Here is a 22,079-nt window from a genome sequence, read left to right as displayed (position 1 = left end):
TGCTTTGGAAATTATTTATGAAATAGAGCAGATTTTAAGGGGTTTTTCTTCTTTCAGCCAACTAGTTAATGTAATTGTTTGCAGGTTATGCCAGAATGAATTCTGTGCCTAGACAATTTATTCCTCCATTACTTTCAAAAGACTGTCTGGTCTCTGACATTCTATCATCCACATCTTCCATACCTTTCCCCTAAAAGACCACCTCATAAAATTTCTCTTCTTTCTCCTTAAAAAATAAGACTAGTGCTAAATACCTTCATCATTTGGAAACTTTCCCCTATGTGATATCTCTCATTGTGGGCACTGAACTCCAAATCCCAAACCAGGCGTTAGCACATCGATGGGATAACTGTGGACAAGGTATTTTCCTAAACTGTAAAATGAGTAGAACAAAATTTTATTTATCTGAAAGCCACTACCTGAGATGAAGCCACATTGGCATCTATTAGTCATCATCTTTTATAAAACATCTCAATTCCACTTAGAAAACCTCTGATCCTTATAATATGATCTGGGACTCTTTAAAACAGCTCCCATGACCATCACATTTCTCTCTGGAGAGTGCTACCTGCTACCTATGGCAAATATTCATATAATTGATTTTTACCTAACTACACGGCATGATTGATTCCTCTTTTGATGGTTAGCGGTTTCAGGGGAGATGTTTTTTGAAGGCTGAGGTAAGTGCCATATAATATGGTGTAGATATGTTTTCCTGATTTTTAATAATGAGACTAGCAGAGCAAATATTGCAAAGGACGTATAATAAATTTTAGCACTGAATGACAAACGGAAACAAGCAGGGCTTCGATGCGAAAAGGTGGTTTGTTCTCCCAGCTGTGTGGTTCAAAAAGTCACACTCGTCTTGACATATTGAATCACCAAATGGCTCTCCATTTTCTGCCTTGCACTGGCATTAGGTTGTTCAGCTTCTATTTTGATTGTTAATATATTTGCTACAGCAACCATTAATAAAAAGGCATGCTAATAACAATGAAATACAGCTCCATTTGAAAAATGAGGTGCACACGGACCCTAAAGAGCCTTATATCTGTCACTATACCACAACACTGTGTTATGAGTTACTACAGATTATTAAAATAATTTAATGTAGTTATTGCACTGAAATATGTACCTTTCAGCCTGTAAGTGAAAGTAGCCTGTGCTCTAATAAAGAACAATTCTAAGAAAGCACCCCAAAGGGTTCTTGCCCAAGTCTAATTATAGGCGGTAAATTTGTTTCCTTCCAGAAAAACCAAAGAAAAGCTTTTCACTGTCTTTTACCCAATACCAGTGATTAGTGCAGGTGTTCCAGAAGAAAGTAAATTCACCTTAATAGTTAGACATAGGATGTAACTCAAGGATATTGCATATTGCCTTCAACAATCTCTCAATTACTTGTGAATGTTGATGCCAAGCCAAAGCTCTCCGGTGTTAACGCGCACGCAGGTCCGGTTACTGCCTGAATTCTCTTCCCACCTCAGCCCTTCGATTTCTTTGAATTCAGTATTTCGATCTTGATCATTTAAAAGCATATGAGTGTTCTCAGTAATGCCAGGAGGTTTGGAAGATTTTTTCAAAGAGAGCTGTAGTAGCATGAATACCACAATATGAAATTCAGACTGTATGTTACAGATAAAGAAACCAAGACCTGGAGGTGTTACGCTCCTCTCTTTCAGGGCATATAGGATTCGAGGTTAAAGCAAAGCACACGTATGAGACTGATGTGAAGCCAGGAGCTGGGAAAGGCGGGCTTTGGCTGCATCTTCTTTTATAGTCTATATATGTGCTTTAACGATAGTTGTCATACCGATATCTAACTTGACAAAAGCTTATGTTAGATGGAGATGGTTCATACTAAAGAAAGAGCTTTGGCTCCAGAAAAGAAGCGTTCAAGAACACCAATATCTTTCTGTCTAATGGCGAAGTATGTCAGAGGCAGAACAAGCGTTCAACAGCCATCATGTGCAGAACTAGCAATTCCAGACCACTTTTAAGAAAAGCATTTTTGTTTCAGGTAGTCGGGAATCTGCCTTTGTTTACGCCATCTCCTCAGCTGGAGTTGTATTTGCCATCACCAGGGCCTGTAGCCAAGGAGAATTAAGATCCTGTTCCTGTGATCCAAAGAAGAAGGGGACCGCCAAGGACAGCAAGGGCACTTTCGATTGGGGTGGCTGCAGTGATAACATTGACTATGGGATCAAATTTGCCCGAGCGTTTGTGGATGCCAAGGAAAGGAAAGGAAAGGATGCCAGAGCCCTGATGAATCTTCACAACAACAGAGCCGGCAGGAAGGTATGGACTGCAATGGTGCTCATTTTTTAGACTGCATGGCTTTATAAATCACTTAAGCCAAGCTTATCTTAAACTTCCCTAGAGTTGATAGAATGCTATATAGTCACAACTTCCCACTGTCCCCCAGCCCAGAGCTGTTTGTTCTAAAGAATATCGCCAACTGGGTTGAAATATCCCCACCCACACTCCACCTTCCTTCCCACAGCTGAACTGAAGGAGTCCATCCATTGCTTTTGGCATTGTGTAGAGTCAAGTGTTTTATGGTCCCTCTGGGTACTGTATCATCTAGACGGAAGATATAATCTGTGGGTGAGGATAGCGCTTCATCCCACATACCAATGGGACATTGAATTCTTGTATCTAAGGGATATCAAGACCCAGAACATCTTCACTCAAACTTGTGAAAGCAACTCACCAGGCATGGCTTATTGACTTCTTCTAGATTCAGGGATGCTCTTTTTAGAACCAGACTCAGCTCTCACTCAAAAAAGCCCCACCTTGGGGTTTCTGGTACTAGATGAGTAAGTGGACCAGGGGAAGACATGGCCCCAAAGGGTACTCCGGCGCCTTAACCTCTAGTCCTGACTAACCTCCTGGTCTGTGGGTATCTGGTCTGTATTCACTCCCTAACCCCCATTTGTTAGATAAGGAAATAGGCTCTCAGGTGCTCAAGATCACATGGAAAGTGAGTAGAAAAGTCAGGATTAGAACTCAGGTTTCAACTCCCAGCCCAGGTGTGCTTTGGCCTAGGATTAAACCATCTCAATGCCAGTGTTCAGATCCATTGATGAGCCATGTGTTTCTGCACGGTGGCATGACCAGAATAACTAGAGAATCTGAATGCTGCACATTATGCCTTTGTGTAAAAAGAGTAAACTAGCTGGGCTTCTCAAATACTTAAGGTCAGAACCATTTTAGAATAATCTAATTGCCAATGAGAAGAGATAACCATAATTTGTCTTTTATCAACACAAAATAAAAATGTGCTTGATATTAATATAGAAAGAAAGATCAGCATAAAATTGAAAGGTCCCCAGGGGGGCTTTAATAGGAGAAAGAATAGAAAAGAATGCAGATCTGTTTGGATGAAAACTCTTTTACTAGGCTCATGGAGAGAACAAATCTCATTTAAAGGAAGTTGGAAGGAAAGAACTCTTGCTTAGCACATGGAATAAGATGAGTGTGACCTGAACTGTTTACAAATAGTACCTTCCTTGAACTTTAAAAATCAACATCCCTTATTTTCATGAGTCTATGAACTTATAGTGACTACTGCCAAGAATATAGACTATGGTTGTGCAATCCAACAACTATTGGTAATTACTGCTTGTGCAATGGTTTGGATAAAGAAAGATTTACATTGACCTTTGTTTTGACATTGATACCGCATGTATAAGTTATAAAGTGTGGTGTCTTTGATAGGAGTGTGCTGCTTAATTATTCAAGCTGGATATATAGTTAGATCTCTGATTATTTGTAAAGATAAAGGCGTATGGTCATACATTGTATCCAAAAGAATGTCGCCTCATCAAAATAAATGTTAATTTTGCTTAATAGGTCATTAGATATTAAATGCTTCAACTCTTCAAGACAATAGATCTTAATTATTATATTGTAGGTTCTGAATAAACATGACTTTTCATGTAAGTCACATGATTCCTCACTGGGTAGAGGTGAACAGCTGTCAGGCCTCAGATATTCTCCTGCCTACTCTGCAAAACTTAGGAGGCTACTTTTGATTGGAATAAAAGTGCACACACTGACTTTTTAAAATGTGGCTTTAATTAATGGTGGGTGGGCAGACTTTTTCAAGGAGATGCATGATGTCAGTGAATATGAACTTTAATGAGAGTAAATGTATTGAGATAAACATGCGTCTCTAATTCTCTTCTTGCGGTCGTTAGACCCCCAGTCTCTACTCCCCCTTCGTACCAGCAGAAGGTCGGTGGAATCAAAATGAGAACAGGCTGGGCTTGCGTTTGAAGGCAGGGCTCCTGAGCTAAGCCTCCAACTGGCCTGGCTCTAGAAAACTCCAGCCTCCCAGGGCTGACAGCAACATCAGTTTATTTTTATTTCTTCTTGTGCTTTTCAGTATTTCCCAAATTGTCCAATATGAACATCTACTTCTTAAAATGGGGACAGGGGCCCAATACATTTTAAAAGAGAAACCATCTATTTCAAGATTGTTCTGTTTAGCCAGCGCTGCAAATCGGAATTCAACACTGCCATTTACAACAGGCCCTAATTTCTCCCTAATATTTGAGCAATTTAATTCATTTATTATAGCAGCTGGTTAGAGCACCCTCATGTGTCTCTGTACTGTAATATCATTTTAGGTCTTCTGTGCTGTTATATTTCATTTTAATCGCAGCTTCAATAGAATTTGTAATGGTGTCTCTTTCCTTCATGTTTACTTGAAACTCATCTTTGATGAGTTTAGTTTTCTACCTCCAAGCAGAACTATTAATAGGTCCTAAAAAGATAAATCCACCTTGTTCAACACAAATATTCTACCAAGAAAGATATTCCACAGCTTCTCTCAGCAGTTCTTTTCAGGTCTAAAGAAGCCATGCTATGAAAACTTCTAAATTATACTTGAAGATGGGTTTAGGTAAATTATAAGCGAAAAGTATTTGGTCAATATTCACCATTTGTTCCCTTTCAGGACCTTGAAAATGGCTTCTAAGTTAGTCCACTCTTTCCTCAGGATGAAATAATCACAACTTCTTTTACCTTTCCTAAGAGAATCTGTATCAAAATAATCCATGTATCCAATCGAATACGGCCCTTCAATCGTTGGACAGTTCCATAATAAGAAATTCCATAAAAACACTTTGCCCTAAAGGTCTCTCTCACTATAGTGAAGATAGAACATGGCATTTGAATTGAGACCCACCTTGTTTTTAATCTTGCAATACCAGTGGCTTTGCTCATGAATTTCAGGCTTTCTCTTATGTACAAGAGTGTTATATGGTGCTGGGGTTGAGACACGTGTAAGGCAAATAGCACAGGACCTGGCATGTAGTAGGTACTCAGCAGAAGTTAGTTCCTTTCCCTTGAGTGAAGTGAAGGTTATCTGTAACTTAGGGAATAGAGCTAGGCACAAATCAAGTTTGAACTCCTACTTAGGATTCAATGTGATCACTCCATGTATCCATAGGTTCATCTTTGGTACAATTTAACGTTCTAATAAAAAACAGTAGACAGTATTTGCTAATGTACAAAATACTGTCAAATGTTTTATAATTTGATCTCCAAAAACTCCTAGAGGAATAAAAAACAGTATGAGTATTCCTATTTTTCAGATGAGAAACTGTACCTCAGAGGGATGAAGTGACTAACGTAGGGTCACACCATCATGAAGTACTGGGTGTGGGGGTTCAAACCCAGTTGTGTTCACCCTTCGGTCCTTATCTACCTTTCCATCTTGTCTCTGTTGAGAATTTCTGAGAAACACACACACACACACATTCTTTCTTTCTTTTTTTTTTTTTTAAAGAAGCAGCAGCTGCCCTTGCAAAGTAGTTTACTGATGATTTTACCCCCTTTGTTGCGTGTCTTTATTTTACAAGTTTTCTAAAAGGAATACATATTATTTTTTAACAACAAGGAAAACATTGTTTTAAATGCCAAAAACATAACTGCTAGTCATTGTGAGTATGCCCAGAGCAACTTAGCCTTATTTGGTGGATTCACCAAATTTCAACTAGTGGCCCTATAAGTTTAAGAGAACTATTCCTATGTGCTATTGGACTGAATTGGGTTCAACAGATAATTTTTTAAGGAATTACTTTGGGAAAAGTTCTGTTTTAGGTATGAAGTCATACACGGTAAAGAATAAGACAAAGAAGCCCTGACCGTGAGAAACGAAATTTTACTCAAGGAGACAAGTGAAATACAATTGGGAAGCAAGTTCTGTGCCAGGTGGTACAATAGAAAAGTCAGCCAGAGGGCCAGTTAGCTGAGGAGAGAAAGGCTGTGTCATAAAAGAACCGGGTGTTTGAACTGGAGATAAAGATTTCCCATGGTTGAGATAGGGAAAATGCTTTCCAGGATGAAAGGACTACAAGCCAAAGAAAGATACTGGAGCAGAAAGAACATCAAAGTTGAGGAATGACGAGGGCTCTAGGATGGAGCTCATGACTGACAATCGATAGGAGCTGAGGCTGCAAATTCGAGTGTCAGCCGGATCTGGAGAGCCTTGCATGCTGTGCTGAGACATTTGGATGTCGCTGTGAAGCAATAGGAAGGTATTGAACAATGAGGGGTGGGGGAAATTAAATACTTAAGTTCCATTTTCATACCTTGTTAATTTCTCTAAAGTCCACTTTGAAAGAGCAATAGATTTCAGAGTTCAAATCTTCTGTAATATGTCTGAATTAACTTAAAATAGACTTACTAGGAAAATTATGAGAAATTTATACCTCTCTGAATTTTATTTTCAGCCCTAAATATACATATAAGGACTGATGTAGATAGTGAGCTTCCTGGTATTTACTAATAAAAATTAGCATATGGCAACTGTGTTGATATTTATATTTTTAACATAATGTTTACATTATTGGCTACTTTACTCATTAGAGGTTTTTGCTATTGACGTCATCGTGACTGAGGCAATAGGGAGGCTGGGGCTTTGGAATCAGAACACTGGCCCTAATACTTGAGCATGACTTTGGACAGGTTACCTAACAAGGATTGCTATATAAAATGCATACACATATGCACCAAGTTTTAAGCAAGCCTAAGAGGTAGGTACCATTATTATCTGCATTTTGCCTATGTAGAGACTGAGGTCCATGATAAGGTGGCTGGAATTAGCAAACAAGTTGAATTTTTTTGCTAGTTGGAATTCAAACTTAACTTGGCATCCTGTGTTTTATATGGGAGGAGTTTGCAGAGTGAGGGGATCCAGAGTTTCTAGCTCCACTCCCTGCCCAAACCTGCACCACTCAAGTTCAGTGCCATGGAGCGCTGGGGCCTGCCTCTGAGCTTGGCCCACTGGGGCACCAGGACAAAGCAGATGCTTTTATGTCCCATCGACAGAAAATGCCTCCAAAGTCAGCAGAAACAGATATTGTACAGGGATGTAAGTACAACCTTATAGGCAAGCAAATCTAGGGCTTAGTAAAGACTTCTAAGAATACATCCTGTGATGCCATCTAAGATACATAATAAATAACGGTTCTGAACCAAGAGAACTAGGCATGATTAAAAAGACACCACTCTTTTTTTTTTTATTGCAGTAACATTGGTTTATAACATTATATAAATTTCAGGTGTACATTGTAATATATTTTGAATTCTGTGTAGATTACATCATGTTCATCACCCAAAGTCTAATTACAATCCATCACCACACACGTGTGCTTAATCACCCCTTTCGTCCTCCTACCTCCTCCCTTCCTCTCCGGTAACCACTAATCCAATCTCTGTTGCTATGTGTTTGTTTGTCTTTGTTTCTATCTTCTACTTATGAGTGAGAACATACGGTATTTGACTTTCTCCCTCTGACTTATTTCACTTGGCATAATACCCTCAAGGTCTATCCACGTTGTCACAAATGGCTGGATTTCATCATTTCTTATAGCTGAGTAGTATTCCATTGTGCATATGTACAACATCTTCTTTATCTACTCCTCCCTTGATGGGCACCTAGGTTGCTTCCAAGTCTTCACTATTGTGAATAATGCTGCAATGAACATAGGGTGCATGCATCTTTATGCATTTGTGTTTTTAAGTTCTTTGGATAAATACCCAGCAGTGGAATAGCTGGATCATATGGTAGATCTATTCTTAATCTTCTGAGGAATCTCCATACTGTTTTTCATAGTGGCTGCACCAATTTGCACTCCCACCAGAAGTCTATGAGGGTTCCCTTCTCTCCACATCCTCTCCAACACTTATTGTTTCCTGTTTTGTTCCTTATAGCCATTCTGACGGGAGTGAGGTTAAAAAGACATCACTCTTAAAAAGTAAGGAATAACAATAGAAAAGAAAACAATAAAACTGAACTACAGAGCCAGATTGCTTTAACCTCCTGTTCATCCTAACCTCCCTTAACTTAATGTTGAGAATCTTTATAAGATACAACTTTCACTTAGTAGATATTTGTTTTCTGATTCATCTCTTTAGTTCATAAAATTAAATGCATTTTTAAAAATTAGATCAGTTCTGCAAGCCTCACCTCTGTCTTGTTAGACCCCAAAATAGTATGTGCTTGATACTATAGATCTTCATATAGCATATGAATCAAAAACTAACCAGAATTCAAGTCCCAAAGCAGAGAATAACTCTTAAGAAAATTGTTACAGTTCCACGTACAGTTCCATTATTCTTAGAAAATGTTTTTTAGACTAGCCTCATTAGTCAGTAAGAATTATTAAATGTATGGTTAGTCAACGGTAATGTTCTTGAATTCCACAGATATAAATTCCACACCTTATATTTCCTAGCTAAGCCCACCGCAGTATTGCTTTTAAAGAATGACAGTGCTTGAGAAATCCCAATGTCTTATTTAATAAATGATTGCATAAACAAGCCAACTGCACAGTTTGCTAATAAATATTCCTTGTTTTCCTAGTTCCAGAGCATGTATGTTTGAAAGATGTAAGTTGGTCTGATTTTCAGTAACTCTTAGAGACGTGGACCTGTCAAAAGGATTTAATTGTTAATAAATGTACTTGGCTTTCAACCAGCATCTGAAGATTAAATAATATGTTTTTAATGTGTGTTTCCCTCAGGAAAACTGATATAGGACCAGAAATATGTTAGTTGCTTTGTGGCATAAACCCAACTAAAAAGGGAAATACTCACATTTCTTTGAATGCTCAAGTTTAACTAAATAATTTAGTTAAAATACAGCATATAAGGACCTAAAACAAATGTGAAGCAGGATTTGTAAGGCAAGGTCAGTTGTTAAGTTGGCATACGTTTCACCTAGGGTAAGGTGGACTGCCCTTTTCCTGATAGGAAGAGGATTGGCACAGCATGATGTGGGGTCGTAAACTTAGCAAAATGCAGGTACCTACAAGAAAAAGTTCTCAAGTTCTGCAAAGCAGTCTTACAAAGACATCCTGGCATTCCTTGGGCTCAGTCTTCAGAAAAGCTGACTTGAGAAACCAAAATTTCATTCTCCTTGAGAGAATTTTGTCTTTATAACTGGAAAAATAATTCTTTGTAGACTAACTAGATATGCAAACACTAAGTGTTAAAATTTTTTATAGAACCCACTGAACCCAGAGAACATGAACCCTTAGGGGTTAGCAAACCCTGGTATGAGCAACACTTGCAGAGTGATTTAAGGTACCATCTTGGTGTCACACAGGCTTGGGTTACATCCTGCCTTGGCCACACTGCCCGTGAGACCTGGGGCAAGGCCCTCAAACTCTAGGTGTCTCCATATCTGCACCTGTAAAATGGGGATGAAAATAGTATATACTTTATACGCTTGTGTGGATTAAATAAAATAGTGAATATAAAGTGCTTGTGTAGATTTAGCAAAATAATGAGTATAGAGTGCTTAGCATGGTTTGACATAGGGTAAGATCCTAATGAATGTTATGCCTCAATATTATGCTTCAGTAAGTTGAGGCAGATAAATATAAAATAGAATTGTTCTAGCCTGCACAATGTATGTATTTCCTCTTCCATAACTTTTTCTTTTTCTTTTTTTAATATTCAGACTTCTGTCTCTGTGGTATAGAATGCTAATATTTATAAGTTTCCTAAATTCTAAGAGTAGAAAATAGCTTCTCCAGACCTGAAAGCTTAAAATGCTCAAAATCAAAGGTTTAAGGGCCATCAAAAATCTGTTAAGGGCCAGCCTGGTGGCACAGGGGTTGGGTTCACATGTTCTGCTTTGGGGGCCCGGGATTCGCCAGTTCGGATCCCAGGTATGGACCTATGCACTGCTTGTCAAGCCACACTGTGGCAGGTGTCCCACATATAAAGTAGAGGAAGATGGGCATGGATGTTAGCTCAGGGCCAGTCTTCCTCAGCAAAAAAAGAGGAGTATTGGTGCCAGATGTTAGCTCAGGGCTAATCTTCCTCAAAAAAAAAAAAAAATCTGTTAAGATTTTAGTGCTGTAGCAATTATGAGCTTATTGAAGATTTTCTTTATTGATAAAAGTTATATATTAAGCTAAAAATGGTTTATATGAGGCTAAACACCAAAAGAGTACTGCTGTCCTTAGAATCAAATTTATTTGTCTTTTTTAAAGTAGTCATTTCAAATGAGCAAGTATTTATTGATGCCACAGAGTAACCATTAGATGGGATTAAGCAAATAGTGAGGGGAGAGGTGTTGATGAAGGATTGTGCTAGCCAGTCTGGTGATAAAAAAGCCATGAGGGCTGTGAGATGTGAAAAGAGGAGCATGAGTAGGCTGAAATGGAATCTTGACAGCAGCCTGCTTTAAGAGTCAAAGAAGAAATAAGTAGAACAAGAGACTCTTTAGAAAAGGCTCAAGAGACAAAATAGAAAACAGGACCTAACTGTGTCAGGGGCTATGGCCTAAGTTTCTGGAAGAAGCGCTCAGCATCACTCACTGGAGAGAGACAGCAGTCATCGTAATGGATTCTCCCTCGAGTTCTGTCTTTCTGTTGTAAAAACAGCACTCTCACAAGTGAAAGTTACAAACTGAGCAGTGCAGAAATGTCTATCATAAAATGAGAATTTTCCTCCCCTCACAATCCTTGTCTCCTTCCAGACCATTTCACACACAAATGGACTCAAGGCTGTGGACAGGATGCGTACCATTTCACCTCCTCCTCCCTAAAACCTCATTAAAGTTATAGCAATGGAATAAAAATGGTTTAAATCAACAATAAAGAGAACGGTCAAAGAAATGAGAGAGCTCATCCAATTTCTGGAAAGTGAAAAGCAAATGAGGAAATTGTACCAGATAAAGCAGGATGGAGAAGCCTCAGTCTAGAAGAATGGAAGCAGATGGGGAAAAAGTAAAAGCAGAGGAGGCAACAGGAGAAGTGGGAAGCAAGACACCCTGAGAAAATTTCAGATACAAATGAGCACTAGAGAGACGCACAAGTCTGAGAATCGGAATTAACTGACAAACCCAAAGATGGAATTCCACACCCAGCCCCTCCCCTCCACCCTGAGCAGAACTCCTGAAGTCTGGCATCTAACCTTTCAAGCTTTCTGGAGTTGGAGTCTCCAGTGTGACAGCCAGTATGCTACCTACTCACTATAAAGATAACCTCTCTGGTCCACAAGTGCCACCCAAACAACCAGAGTTCCTAACTACCTTATTATGACTTCATTCTTAAATATGAAGAAACTGTCTAAGGTTGCCATATATTTGATTAAATTCAGTAGCACAAAAGACCAAAAACTGCAGAAAAAAAATGACAAAGGAAAAAAGCAGTAATTCAGGGATGAGAAGAGAATTTTTTAAAAACCTGATTAGTCTCCTCACAGAAATTCAAGGATATATCAACATCCATAAACAACAAGAATGGATGGCTTGAAAAAGTGACAACTAGAGAAGAGGAAAGAACTTAGAAAGCCAAAGAAATCTCCCAGAAAGTAAAATAAAAAGCCCAAAAGACAAATGGAGCTTAAGGAGATCCATAAACACCACCCCTTTCCCACTTGAGTTTGAAACCAACTGAAAAATGGACAAAGGAGGTGGATAGATGGAGTAAGAACATCTGTTGCACTACTGAAAAGAAGCTGCACTGAAGGATGTAGCTTCAAATCTTCAAAGTGCTTCCTAGCACTCCACCCTGAACAGGGCAGACTTACTCACCCTGTCCCAGGCTGTGCATCAGGGCCACTACAGGGAGCCCTTTGCTGGAGAGTAGATGCTGATCATAACTCATCTTTTCCACAGGTTGGCAGATCCCCAAAGAGAAGGAACCTGGGTACGCAAGCCCTGCTCCTTCCTCTAAACTCATCAGTTGGACAAGTCACTTCTCCTTCCCTGGGGAGAAATGAGTAAGGGGATGGAAAGAGCCATGAATGTTACTCTAATGGAATTTCTTCCTCAAGAAGCTAGGAAGAGAGTATTAAAAATATAAGAGAGAAAATGTGAGACATGGAGGATTGACTCAGAAGGTTCAGCAACTGATATTAGAATGCCATGAAGAGACTAAAAAAAATGGAACTGAAGAAAATATTAAGACAATGTTTCAGGGCTGAAGGACATGAGTTTCCAGATTGAAAGGGCACACTGAGTGCTGAGCAAGAGCAATTTTTTTAAAAAATCCTAAATATATCATTGTGATATTTCAGAACACTAAGGATAAGGGAAAGTTTCTAAAACCTTCATAGGGGAAAAAAATACAAAGTGAAAACAAAAATCAGTTGCCAAAGAATCAGCCAGAATTTCACACTTCCCATCTGTAGTACCAGAGGCCAAAGCCTGTAGAGCAATACCTTCATAGTTTTGAGGGAAAATTATTTTCAACTCAGAATTCTATACCCAGCCACACTATTAGCCAAGTGTGAAGGCTGAATAAAGACATCTTAGACATGCAAGAATTTAGAAAATGTATCCCCCATTCACCTTGAAGGAGTTACTCAAGCAGGTGCTGCAAAGAGAAGGAATAAACCAAAAAAGAGAAAACATGGCATCCAGCAGAGCAGTATGTCCAATCTAGGAAGGCATAATGTTAGGTCTCCACTGTGTAGCCAGTCCAGGTTGGAAGAAGAAGATGGAAGACCATGGAGTCCCCCAGGAAATGAGAATAAGTGATCAAGTAGATGGAATGATTGTGAGAATGGAAAACATTAGGTTATAATAAATGCAATTGGGTAGCAAATAAAATGAGAAAACACCAAACTTTACTCCAGGAACATTCTTCTTTGACACTGAGGTTGTGATATTGGACCAGAGATTATAAAATGCAGTCCTGGCACAGTCCTTGGTTGTGCGGTTAACAGTATTACATAAACGTTTATGGTTTTCAATTTTTAGAATCACTGTCTAGGCATTGTGGGAGACTGAACTATAGTTATGGAACTTAAATGCCGTCATCTTTGTCGCTATCAAAGGACAAGCACTGCTGACGTAGAAGGGGAGGAAGGAAGAGGGAGTGCAAATATCCTCATCGCATAAGAGATATCACCTATGACTTTTGCAACAAGAAAGGAGGTATAAGCTTGCTCCTGGAAGTTGCAAAGATCACCAGAATCATGATACAACCATGTTGGGAGCTGGGGTGACAGAAGTGAGGGCTGAGTTAAAATCTCACCCTCCCTAAGAAGTCTAGTAGGAAATATGGAGTGTCGATCGGTAGGTAGATAAACAGTGATGTGCAGAGCTGCTGTACTCAGTCATGCCAACACTGCCTTGCACCCCTCCAGAGGGCTCCATGCGCCATACTCTTGCTGTGGATTTGTCCAGTAATTATGGCAATTTTCTGGTGGACGTCCAAAAAGTAAGTGTCTTATGGATGGGATGCTTTTTTCTATTCCTCACAAAGTCGCCTGTCAGCTAGCACAGAACCACTTGTAAAGATTTGGGTAACCACCCAAAGAGTTAAAAGAATTCATTAAAAGTGACCACTTCTGGGGCTGTGCAGACTGGGAGGTGAGGGGGGGAAAAGAGGGAGGAGAAGATACAGCAGAGGGCCATTGCTTTTCACCCTTATCTTTTCTGGACTATTTGATTTTTTAAAAATCATGTGCACACGTTTCTTTAATTAAGAAATACGAAAGTGATAATTAAAAAACAAACACAAAAAGCTTCAGTCTGTCTGGCAGCCCTTGGGATGTCCCCAGGTCCTCTGCTTTGCTCACTCCCCACTTTACCGGGCAAGTAAAAGGTCGGCAACTGCTCCACCAGCGGCCTGTGTGGGGAAGCCCACCAGCCCCTCACCCAGCGCCTCCCTGAGACCCCGGAGGGGCAGCCCTTCAAGCAGGACCCACCTGTCCAGGTTGATCTCCACTGGTCACCCCCGTCTTTCATTCCCTCCAAGGAAGCACTAGCACAAATTGCTGCTTGCCGCAACTTTTCCCTGGAGGCCAGGACGTTTTCGAGACATACGGTAGGACTCAACTTCTAATTCAATAATCAGATAGGCCTTTTCCTAGAAATGTAATGCCGCCCCCTCCACGGCATTTCTCACCTGCTCTGGTCCTCCGTGGGCCCCGGACTCTGGCCATGGGGCGGGGACTTCTTTCCACCTCCGCTGTGTTCCCGGTTTTGGACGCGGTTCTCAACCCTGGCTGCTTATTAGAAGCATTTGAGACCTGAAGTACCATCCAGGCTGGGCCCCACCCCCAGCCCAGGTTCTGACTGATTCAGTCTGCGGAGGAGCCGCGTCGGCGTGAGGGAAACGGTCCCCAGATGAATTTAATGCATAGCCAGAATGAGAACCACTGAGCTGCTCGCTCCAGGCGCCAGGGACAGTCCCCAATTCCTGTTCTTTCGCTGTGCGGAGTAGTTTGACTCTGTTTTTCCCTCTTTCTAGACCATGCAATTCCTCAGACTTCAGCCAGATTGTAAAAGAACCTTCTTTCCCTTCCTCCTCTATGTATACATATACACGCAGCCCTTTGAAAAGGGGACCATACCACATAGATTGGTCTGCATTTTGCTTTTACCACTTGACTTTCTTTTGTGCTGGTAGGACTGATCAACCTCGTTATTCAAAGACCACATAATGTTCTGTTATTAAGGATACGCCTTAACTTGCTTAACCATTTTTCTATTGATGTAATTTGGGTTTTTTGTTAACATTTTGCTATTGCTAATTATGCTGCAATGAACATCCGTTCAAAACTTACGCAAATATTTCCAGAGTGGGATCACCAAGGTCAAACAATATGTATATTTAAAATTTGACAGGTATTACAAAAATGCTTTCCATTTAAATGGTGTAAAATTTACTCTCCCGCTGATGCGGGCTTGGCGAGCCGAGGAGTGGAAACAAAGATTTCTTGGACTCTCAAGGTCTGACAGTAGTGCTCTTTTATTTAGAGAATAGCGTGGAGTAGCAGGGGGACAGGACTCATGGGCAGTAAAGAGCTGCAAACATGAGTCGAGGGTAGGGCTAAATTTAAGGCATAGGTATGTGAGTTACCTCTTTAAAAGACAAAGGAAAGATTATGTGAAAATGTCATTAAAATGGTATCAGTGCAGGTGGGGTCTGGTTATCGGGTGGTCCTATAACTTTAGATGAGAGTCAGATCAGATGAGATCAGGACGTCCTATGCTTCCTGGAGGATGACATGGATCAGTATGTAGGGCAGGATGCCTTGGGCTTCTCTCCCTGGGGCAGCCTTGATCCTCCTCACCACCAACAGTTTATTAAAACACCTCTTTCCCCAACTCTTACCAACATCAAATATTATCAATCTTTTTACTATTTGTTAATCTGCTAGACAAAAAAAAAAAAAGTGGTGTTGCATTATTTCAGTTTGCATTTCTCTGATGACCAGTGAAGCTGAAAATTTTTTTTGTCTTTTTGTTAGTCTTTATATTTTTTATGAGTGGCCTATTAATAGAATTTTGATAAGTATTAGTTTGGAAGATGCAATGTAATCCCCCTCCCACCACTTCTCTCGCTACCTCTTTTTCCCTCCCTTATATAAGTCTATAATATTATCCAGTCAATTCTTGGTTTATTCAAAAGAATGGAGGGAAACAGATAATGCATAACTCAAAAGTTGAGAAAATCACCATGTGATTTATATTAGGATCTTAAATGTGTTTTTAGAAAGAGCGCAGATCTGGGAGTGAGCCATATCTGATTCACATCCTAGTCTGCCTCTGTCTAGCTGGGTTACTCTAGGGGTTTTACTTTCCTCCCTGAGCTCTGGTTTTCATAATGATAGAATGAGAATAATAACCTACTTTGCCTACTTGTGGTAATAAGATAAGATAATGTGTGTCAACCACCTGGGTGGAGCCTGGCACATAGTAAGTGGTTGTTATTGTTATAATGTTATTATAAACATTTGAGTATTGGAATTCTTCTAAAGTAGGGCTCCTCATTGTGAGTTTCTCAGTCCTATTCCTTATTCTTACCTCACTGCTATCTAAATCAGGCCACCTAGGCTTAGGTCCTCTTCCCTCTGCCTCCCAACTGAGCAGGGTGTTGTCCTCTTCAAGATTAAGGATTTGAATTTCAAGTCTGCAAATCCAGTAAATAGAAGAGGTGGAGGTAGTCCCGAACTGTGATTTAGGACTGAACAGGCTGTGTGTTAATAATGGGGCGGGAGATGTGAGCAAACCCAACACCAGAGATGGTGTCTCACTTTCCCCCAAGGGGTAAATTGTCAGAGCCTGTGATTAATCCACATTCAAGAACTGATTGGCGCCATGCTACCAGTTGAAATACTTTCAGTTATAAGTGCCGGGGGCACTAAATAATGAGGAAAACTTATGTTGGGTCCCAGGAAGTCTGGAGGCGGGGCAAGGCCAAGGTGGGTTCATTCAAGCAGTTCAACAACATCCTCCAGAACCCAGTTCTTCCCATCTCCTAAGACCAATGTCTGCAGCTTGTTGCTCCTCTCACACTGGCTGCCTCATGTCCCAACGGGGCTGCTGCAGAAAATTGCATCCAGAAGACAGACAGAAGATGTTTCTCTTCATGTGTCCGTTTTAAAGAGTGAAGAATCCTTTCTTACAAGTCCCCCGACAGATTATTCCTAACATCACATTGGCCCAAATTGAATCATGACGTGCCTGCTGCTGAAAAAAATCAGTACCAGAACAGTGAAATTACTATTATTGATTTGGGCTGTGCTGAGGTTAGAGCGAGGCCTGGCCACTTCTGAAGCACGTGGCTTCCCAACACCTGAACAAAATTTAGGCAGGAAGAAAGGGATGGCTGTTCAAGAATGTGTGATGACGACGATGAACAGAGTGCACCACCGCCCATGTATTTATAAGGATTCATAAGATGTATTATTAAGATCCACTTTTAAATTAATATGCAAATCCTTCAATTAATCATGTAAAAATACTGACTTTGAAGTTTGCAACTTGGAAACTTAGCATTAGATAGGGAGGGCAGTAATATTTCCTGTCACTTTTAAAGCTGGGAGTATTGCTTATAAGTAAACAGTCCAACTTTAAAAGGAATATGCTCTGAAGAATGATTATTCATAGTCAAGTCCCAAGACTTCGGCATGGAGTGAGTTTTGTATGGCCCTCTTGAGAGCTTGGGAGGGAAATCTCCTGGACAGGTGGGACCCCCATGGGACAGAGTGAGGGAGCAAAGATGGCCCTCCTGGAGTTGTGTCTGTGACAGAGGCCTGCCGTCCAGGTCACCCAGTGAGCCTCATACTAAACACCCAGAATATAAAGATATGGGGCTGGGGGCACAAGAGAAAGTATAGTTCCAGAAAATGAGCTCATTCGAAGACAGCCTTTAGAGTTGCCCAGGTCCCTGTGACCGGGAGGACCAAACTAAAGAAGTTCCTCCTGCTCACTTCTCTGTCCTTGCTCTCCAAAGGCGTCTCATGCTGAAGAGGATAGATTTCAAATATAACAAGGCACAGACCGCCATGAGGGGCAAAACAACAAACACCTGGGTGCCAAGGCCCAAAGTGAGAAGGGTGTGAGCGCATTCATAACCATGGAGCCACCATGACGTCTTCAGCTTTTTGGGTCTGACTTTCTGGAATGAAGTACATTTCTGCACACTTGGTTCTACTGTGTAGCCTGGGTCAGAAACTGAGTCTGGAAGAGGCAAAACCAGATTCAAGCACCAGGGCGCAGTTCGCTGGAGAGAGGCAGCCTGGAATATTGGTCTACGGGTGTGTTTTGGGGGGAGGTGGGGGAGGGGTGAGCATGTGTGTTTTAGGGAGCTCCATCTGGGCTGCATGCTAGAGCTATCCACCCACCCCCATCCCGCACCCAGACCAGTTAGATCAGAATCTCAGGGAGTGGGCCGAGGGTTGAAACTACCACCTAGAGTTCTTAGAAGTAGTCCCTAAGAATTTTGTTCAGAGTACCACCTTGGAGAATGTCATCAAGGGGTCACTGCCCCTTCTGCCTGTGCCCCTGACCCCAGATGCCCTCTGTCTTGGGGATGCAAATCAAGAGGATGGGGCCCACAGCAGGCAAATTTCTCCTCCTCTGCTCTGTGACTGACCCAAGGCCCAAACACGTGTACCCTCTCCCCTACAGCCCTGTGTGTCACATTGCTTTGGGGATCCGATGGGGGCAAGCTTTAATCGTCAGTTGTGATCTCCCTTGAGCAACAAAAATTTCTGTTAATATTACAATAATTTGGAAAACTGATTGAACAAGAGATTAGTGCCAACTGTTGGGGGAGGAAAAAAAAATGACAGTTGTTAAAGCGTGAATCATATGAAAAAGGAAATATGCTCTTAGGAAATATTTTGAAGAAACCCATTTATTTGCACAACCTCTGAGTTGGAAATACTTCAGAGTCTGGGTTTACGTCTGGCCATTCCACATCCTGGCCCAGAAGCTTGGGCAAGTCATCTTACTTCCTTGATCCCTGGTTTCATCATCTGTGAAATGGGAAGAACAGTACCTCAGGATTGTTGTGAGGACCATGAGTGCTAATAACTCTTCACTTATGCGAGTCAAGGAGAAATGGACCAGGGCGGGATAATTCACAGAATCACTTTGGCGATGGCACAGCTCTACAGGCTAATCCAAGACCAAAGCAGAAACCTCCCTCGACAGTGCCGGGCCCCTGGGAGCCTCCGCTGTGCAGAGGCTGACAGCGCACAGTGAGGGCTCTTTGTGCTGGGAGCTAGCCAAGATGGGCTTGTCCCGCTTTCCTTTGCTTCCCTCTTAGGAAAGAACAGAGCAAGCTCTGCTCTGTCACCTAAGCTGAATGACTCAGCCAGAGCTAAGTGATCATCTCCCAGAATTAATGTCATCCTCAGGGTCACCAGCCGACTTTCCAGTGCACCCTGGCCCTGTCCTATATCACTTGTGTAACCTTGGACCAGTACACTAACCTCTCTAAGTCTGGCTCCTCAGTCATCTGCAACATAAGTACGGCAGGCGCAGGATGGTTGTGAAGATTCAGGTCATTGAGATGGTGTGTAGAAGGCATTAGTGCAATGCCTGGAACATGGAAAGCACCCCACAAATGGTAACAATCGCTAATATTGGCTTATTGAAAGATGTGGGCTTAGCAGTTACTTTGTTAATCTAATTTGAGTAATCGCATACACTTTTAATATAATAAAGCTGTATTTATTTAGAAAGTACTCTAATTCATCCCTCACTCTTCCAACTGGCCCTGCAACTCTATTAAATTAAAATTAGTGAGGTTTTTGTTATACGGATAGCTAAATGGGGTTCGCAGGCAGGCACTGCCCCCCAACAGTCTATGCCCCGCCCGCTGTTGTACGGCTGAAGTGACCTGCAAGTGACCTCCAACACCTCCCAGTCCTAAACCCCAGGATCCGTGGCTTCAGTCACTTCGTGAGCGTTCAGAGGTAAGGAAAGTTGTAGCACGAGTCACTCGCTTGCGCCCACCTGCACTGACTTTGCCATCCTTTCCTGCAGGCTGTAAAGCGGTTCTTGAAACAAGAGTGCAAGTGTCATGGAGTGAGCGGCTCGTGCACTCTGAGGACGTGCTGGCTGGCCATGGCCGACTTCAGAAAAACGGGCGATTATCTCTGGAGGAAGTACAATGGGGCCATCCAGGTTGTCATGAACCAGGATGGCACTGGTTTCACTGTGGCTAACAAGAAGTTTAAGAAGCCAACAAAAAATGACCTTGTGTATTTTGAGAATTCTCCAGACTACTGTATCAGGGACCGGGATGCAGGTAAGTTCAAAACACTTTATTCACAACTCCTAATTCTTCCAAGGACCAGTACTCCACAACTTAAATGTAGTTCTGTATTTTCAGCCTGCCAATTCTATAAGCGCAGCCTGCTGCCTTCGGGTTCAAAGCTCATGTTCTTATCAGTCGAATTTCAAGTGCACAGAGAGCTCTCTTAAGCAACTGGAGAAATGGGTTGATAATGTGCAGATTCTGCAGAAATGGGAACCCAACAAGAATGTATGTGGCAAAAAGTCAAAATATGCAGATTAGCAAAATTCTTCAGCCTGGACAGAACTCTAATTAGTGGACTAATGTACGCTATATATAGCAACCCAACATCTTTCCTGTGATCCTGAAGCTGAGAGGAGCACAGCTTTGCAATGTACCGGTCCCCCTCATAAATCCCACCTCAGTGACTGTGGAAGAGGGTGTCCTCGGGACTTTAAAGTTAGCCTGTTCTGTAGTCTGCCATACCTCATTGTTTACTCTTTCCAGTAAGCTCAGAAATTGCCAAATACTAGGAAGCAAGAATTCATCCCCACTGGCTCGGCTGTTGGTGGGCAGTGGATGAGAGCTGTGTAAGAGGCAGTTCCTTTATTAAAGCCACACCCTTCCCTTGCAGATGTCACCTCCTCCATCTTGAATTCACTCAGAGCCCACCTCACCACAGCTGTTCCCACCTGTGTGTTGTATGCATGTGCTGTTCACCTCTCACCCCTCCTGGTCAGCACTGAACTCCAGGCTTAGCACAGTCTTTGCAAAGACTTTGGTACAAAGTAAGAATTTGTACAAGCCTCCATGTATAGGAGGTGTTGGGGAGTCCACAGCCAACTTTGACTCAAGCCAACTTCTCAGACTTAGTAGAAAGCAAGGGACTCCATTATCAGGAAAAACATCCACGATTTAAATTTTAAGTTTGTTTTTCATTCCAGACTAATTGCAAAAGAATAAGTAAAATAGTGCAGATGGCAGCCAGGTCCTCGCTTGAGGTTGACCAAGAGTCACAATTACCAGGGAAGGTCACCAGAAGTCCAGAGCCTCTCTGTGTCCCCGAGTGGTTGACTTTCCTTCATGGTTTGATGAGCTAGTTCTTTGCAGCACTTTAGCAGGTTTGCACATGCAGCCTATGGATGAATACCTACTGAGCAAGAGGGCCAGGTGCTGTGCCCTGCTGCATTCCTGGCATGCTTTGGGACCTCCAACAAGTCGTCCTGCCTGTCAGGCCACAGTATCGACCCAATTACCGTGAAACCTGTGCTTTGATACAGGATTGTCCCAGAGGTCCGGCTCCCCTCTGCTGTTAACTAGCTGCTTAGCCTCAACCTCCTCACATAGGACATGTGGATATCAGTATCATTTTAGGAACTACATATTGACTCCTGTGAGCCAGGTACTGGGCTCCAATCACTGCATACTCGGTCTTATTCAATCCTCAGAGCCGCCCTATGACATCAGTGCGTTGGAACTGGTTACTGAAAAAAAAAAAGAATAAGAAAAGGGTGGCTCCTGGTTGATGAACACCCACCAAGAACCAAATTCACATCTTATTTTTTAAATTAATTAATTATTTTTTTTTTTTTGAGGAAGATTAGCCCTGAGCTAACATCTGCTGCCAATCCTCCTCTTTTTGCTGAGGAAGACTGGCCCTGAGCTATCATCCGTGCCCATCTTCCTCCACTTTATATGTGGGACGCCTACCACAGCATGGCTTGCCAAGCAGTGCCATGTCCACACCTGGGATCCAAACCAGGGAACCCCAGGCCGCCGAAGCAGAACGTGTGCACTTAACTGCTGTGCCACCGGGCTGGCCCCTCGCATCTTATTTTTTGAAGTCAGATAAGCAGCCCTGGATATCATCATCCCAATTGTATGGGTGAGGAAAATGAATGACCAGCTCAAGATCTCATTGGCCTTGGAGGGGACGGAAGTCCAGCTGTCTGACCCCATGGCCTGTGCTCTTGACCCACTTGTCCCTGCCTATCTCCCAGGGCATGTATGTGAAAAGGCCTGTGAAGCAAAAACATCATTTCAGATGTAGGAGGACCTGCTTCC

The 22,079-nt window shown here is 41.9% G+C and overlaps 1 protein-coding gene across 1 annotated transcript in view; it reads left to right on the top strand.

Annotated features, from left to right (window-relative positions):
* WNT2 (Wnt family member 2) overlaps positions 1-22,079 on the top strand; it is a 46,332-nt gene that overhangs the window by 5,937 nt on the left and 18,316 nt on the right. Inside the window, exons 3-4 of the mRNA XM_014838408.3 lie at positions 2,018-2,295; positions 19,763-20,027. Coding sequence (XP_014693894.1) covers positions 2,018-2,295; positions 19,763-20,027 — 543 coding nt within the window. The remainder of the gene's footprint in view (positions 1-2,017; positions 2,296-19,762; positions 20,028-22,079) is intronic.

This window comes from Equus asinus, chromosome 1 (assembly GCF_041296235.1).
Source record: "Equus asinus isolate D_3611 breed Donkey chromosome 1, EquAss-T2T_v2, whole genome shotgun sequence".
Classification (NCBI taxonomy): domain Eukaryota; kingdom Metazoa; phylum Chordata; class Mammalia; order Perissodactyla; family Equidae; genus Equus; species Equus asinus.
The sequence above is the reverse complement of the archived record's forward strand: the minus strand, read 5'-3'. Positions and strand labels throughout refer to the sequence as shown.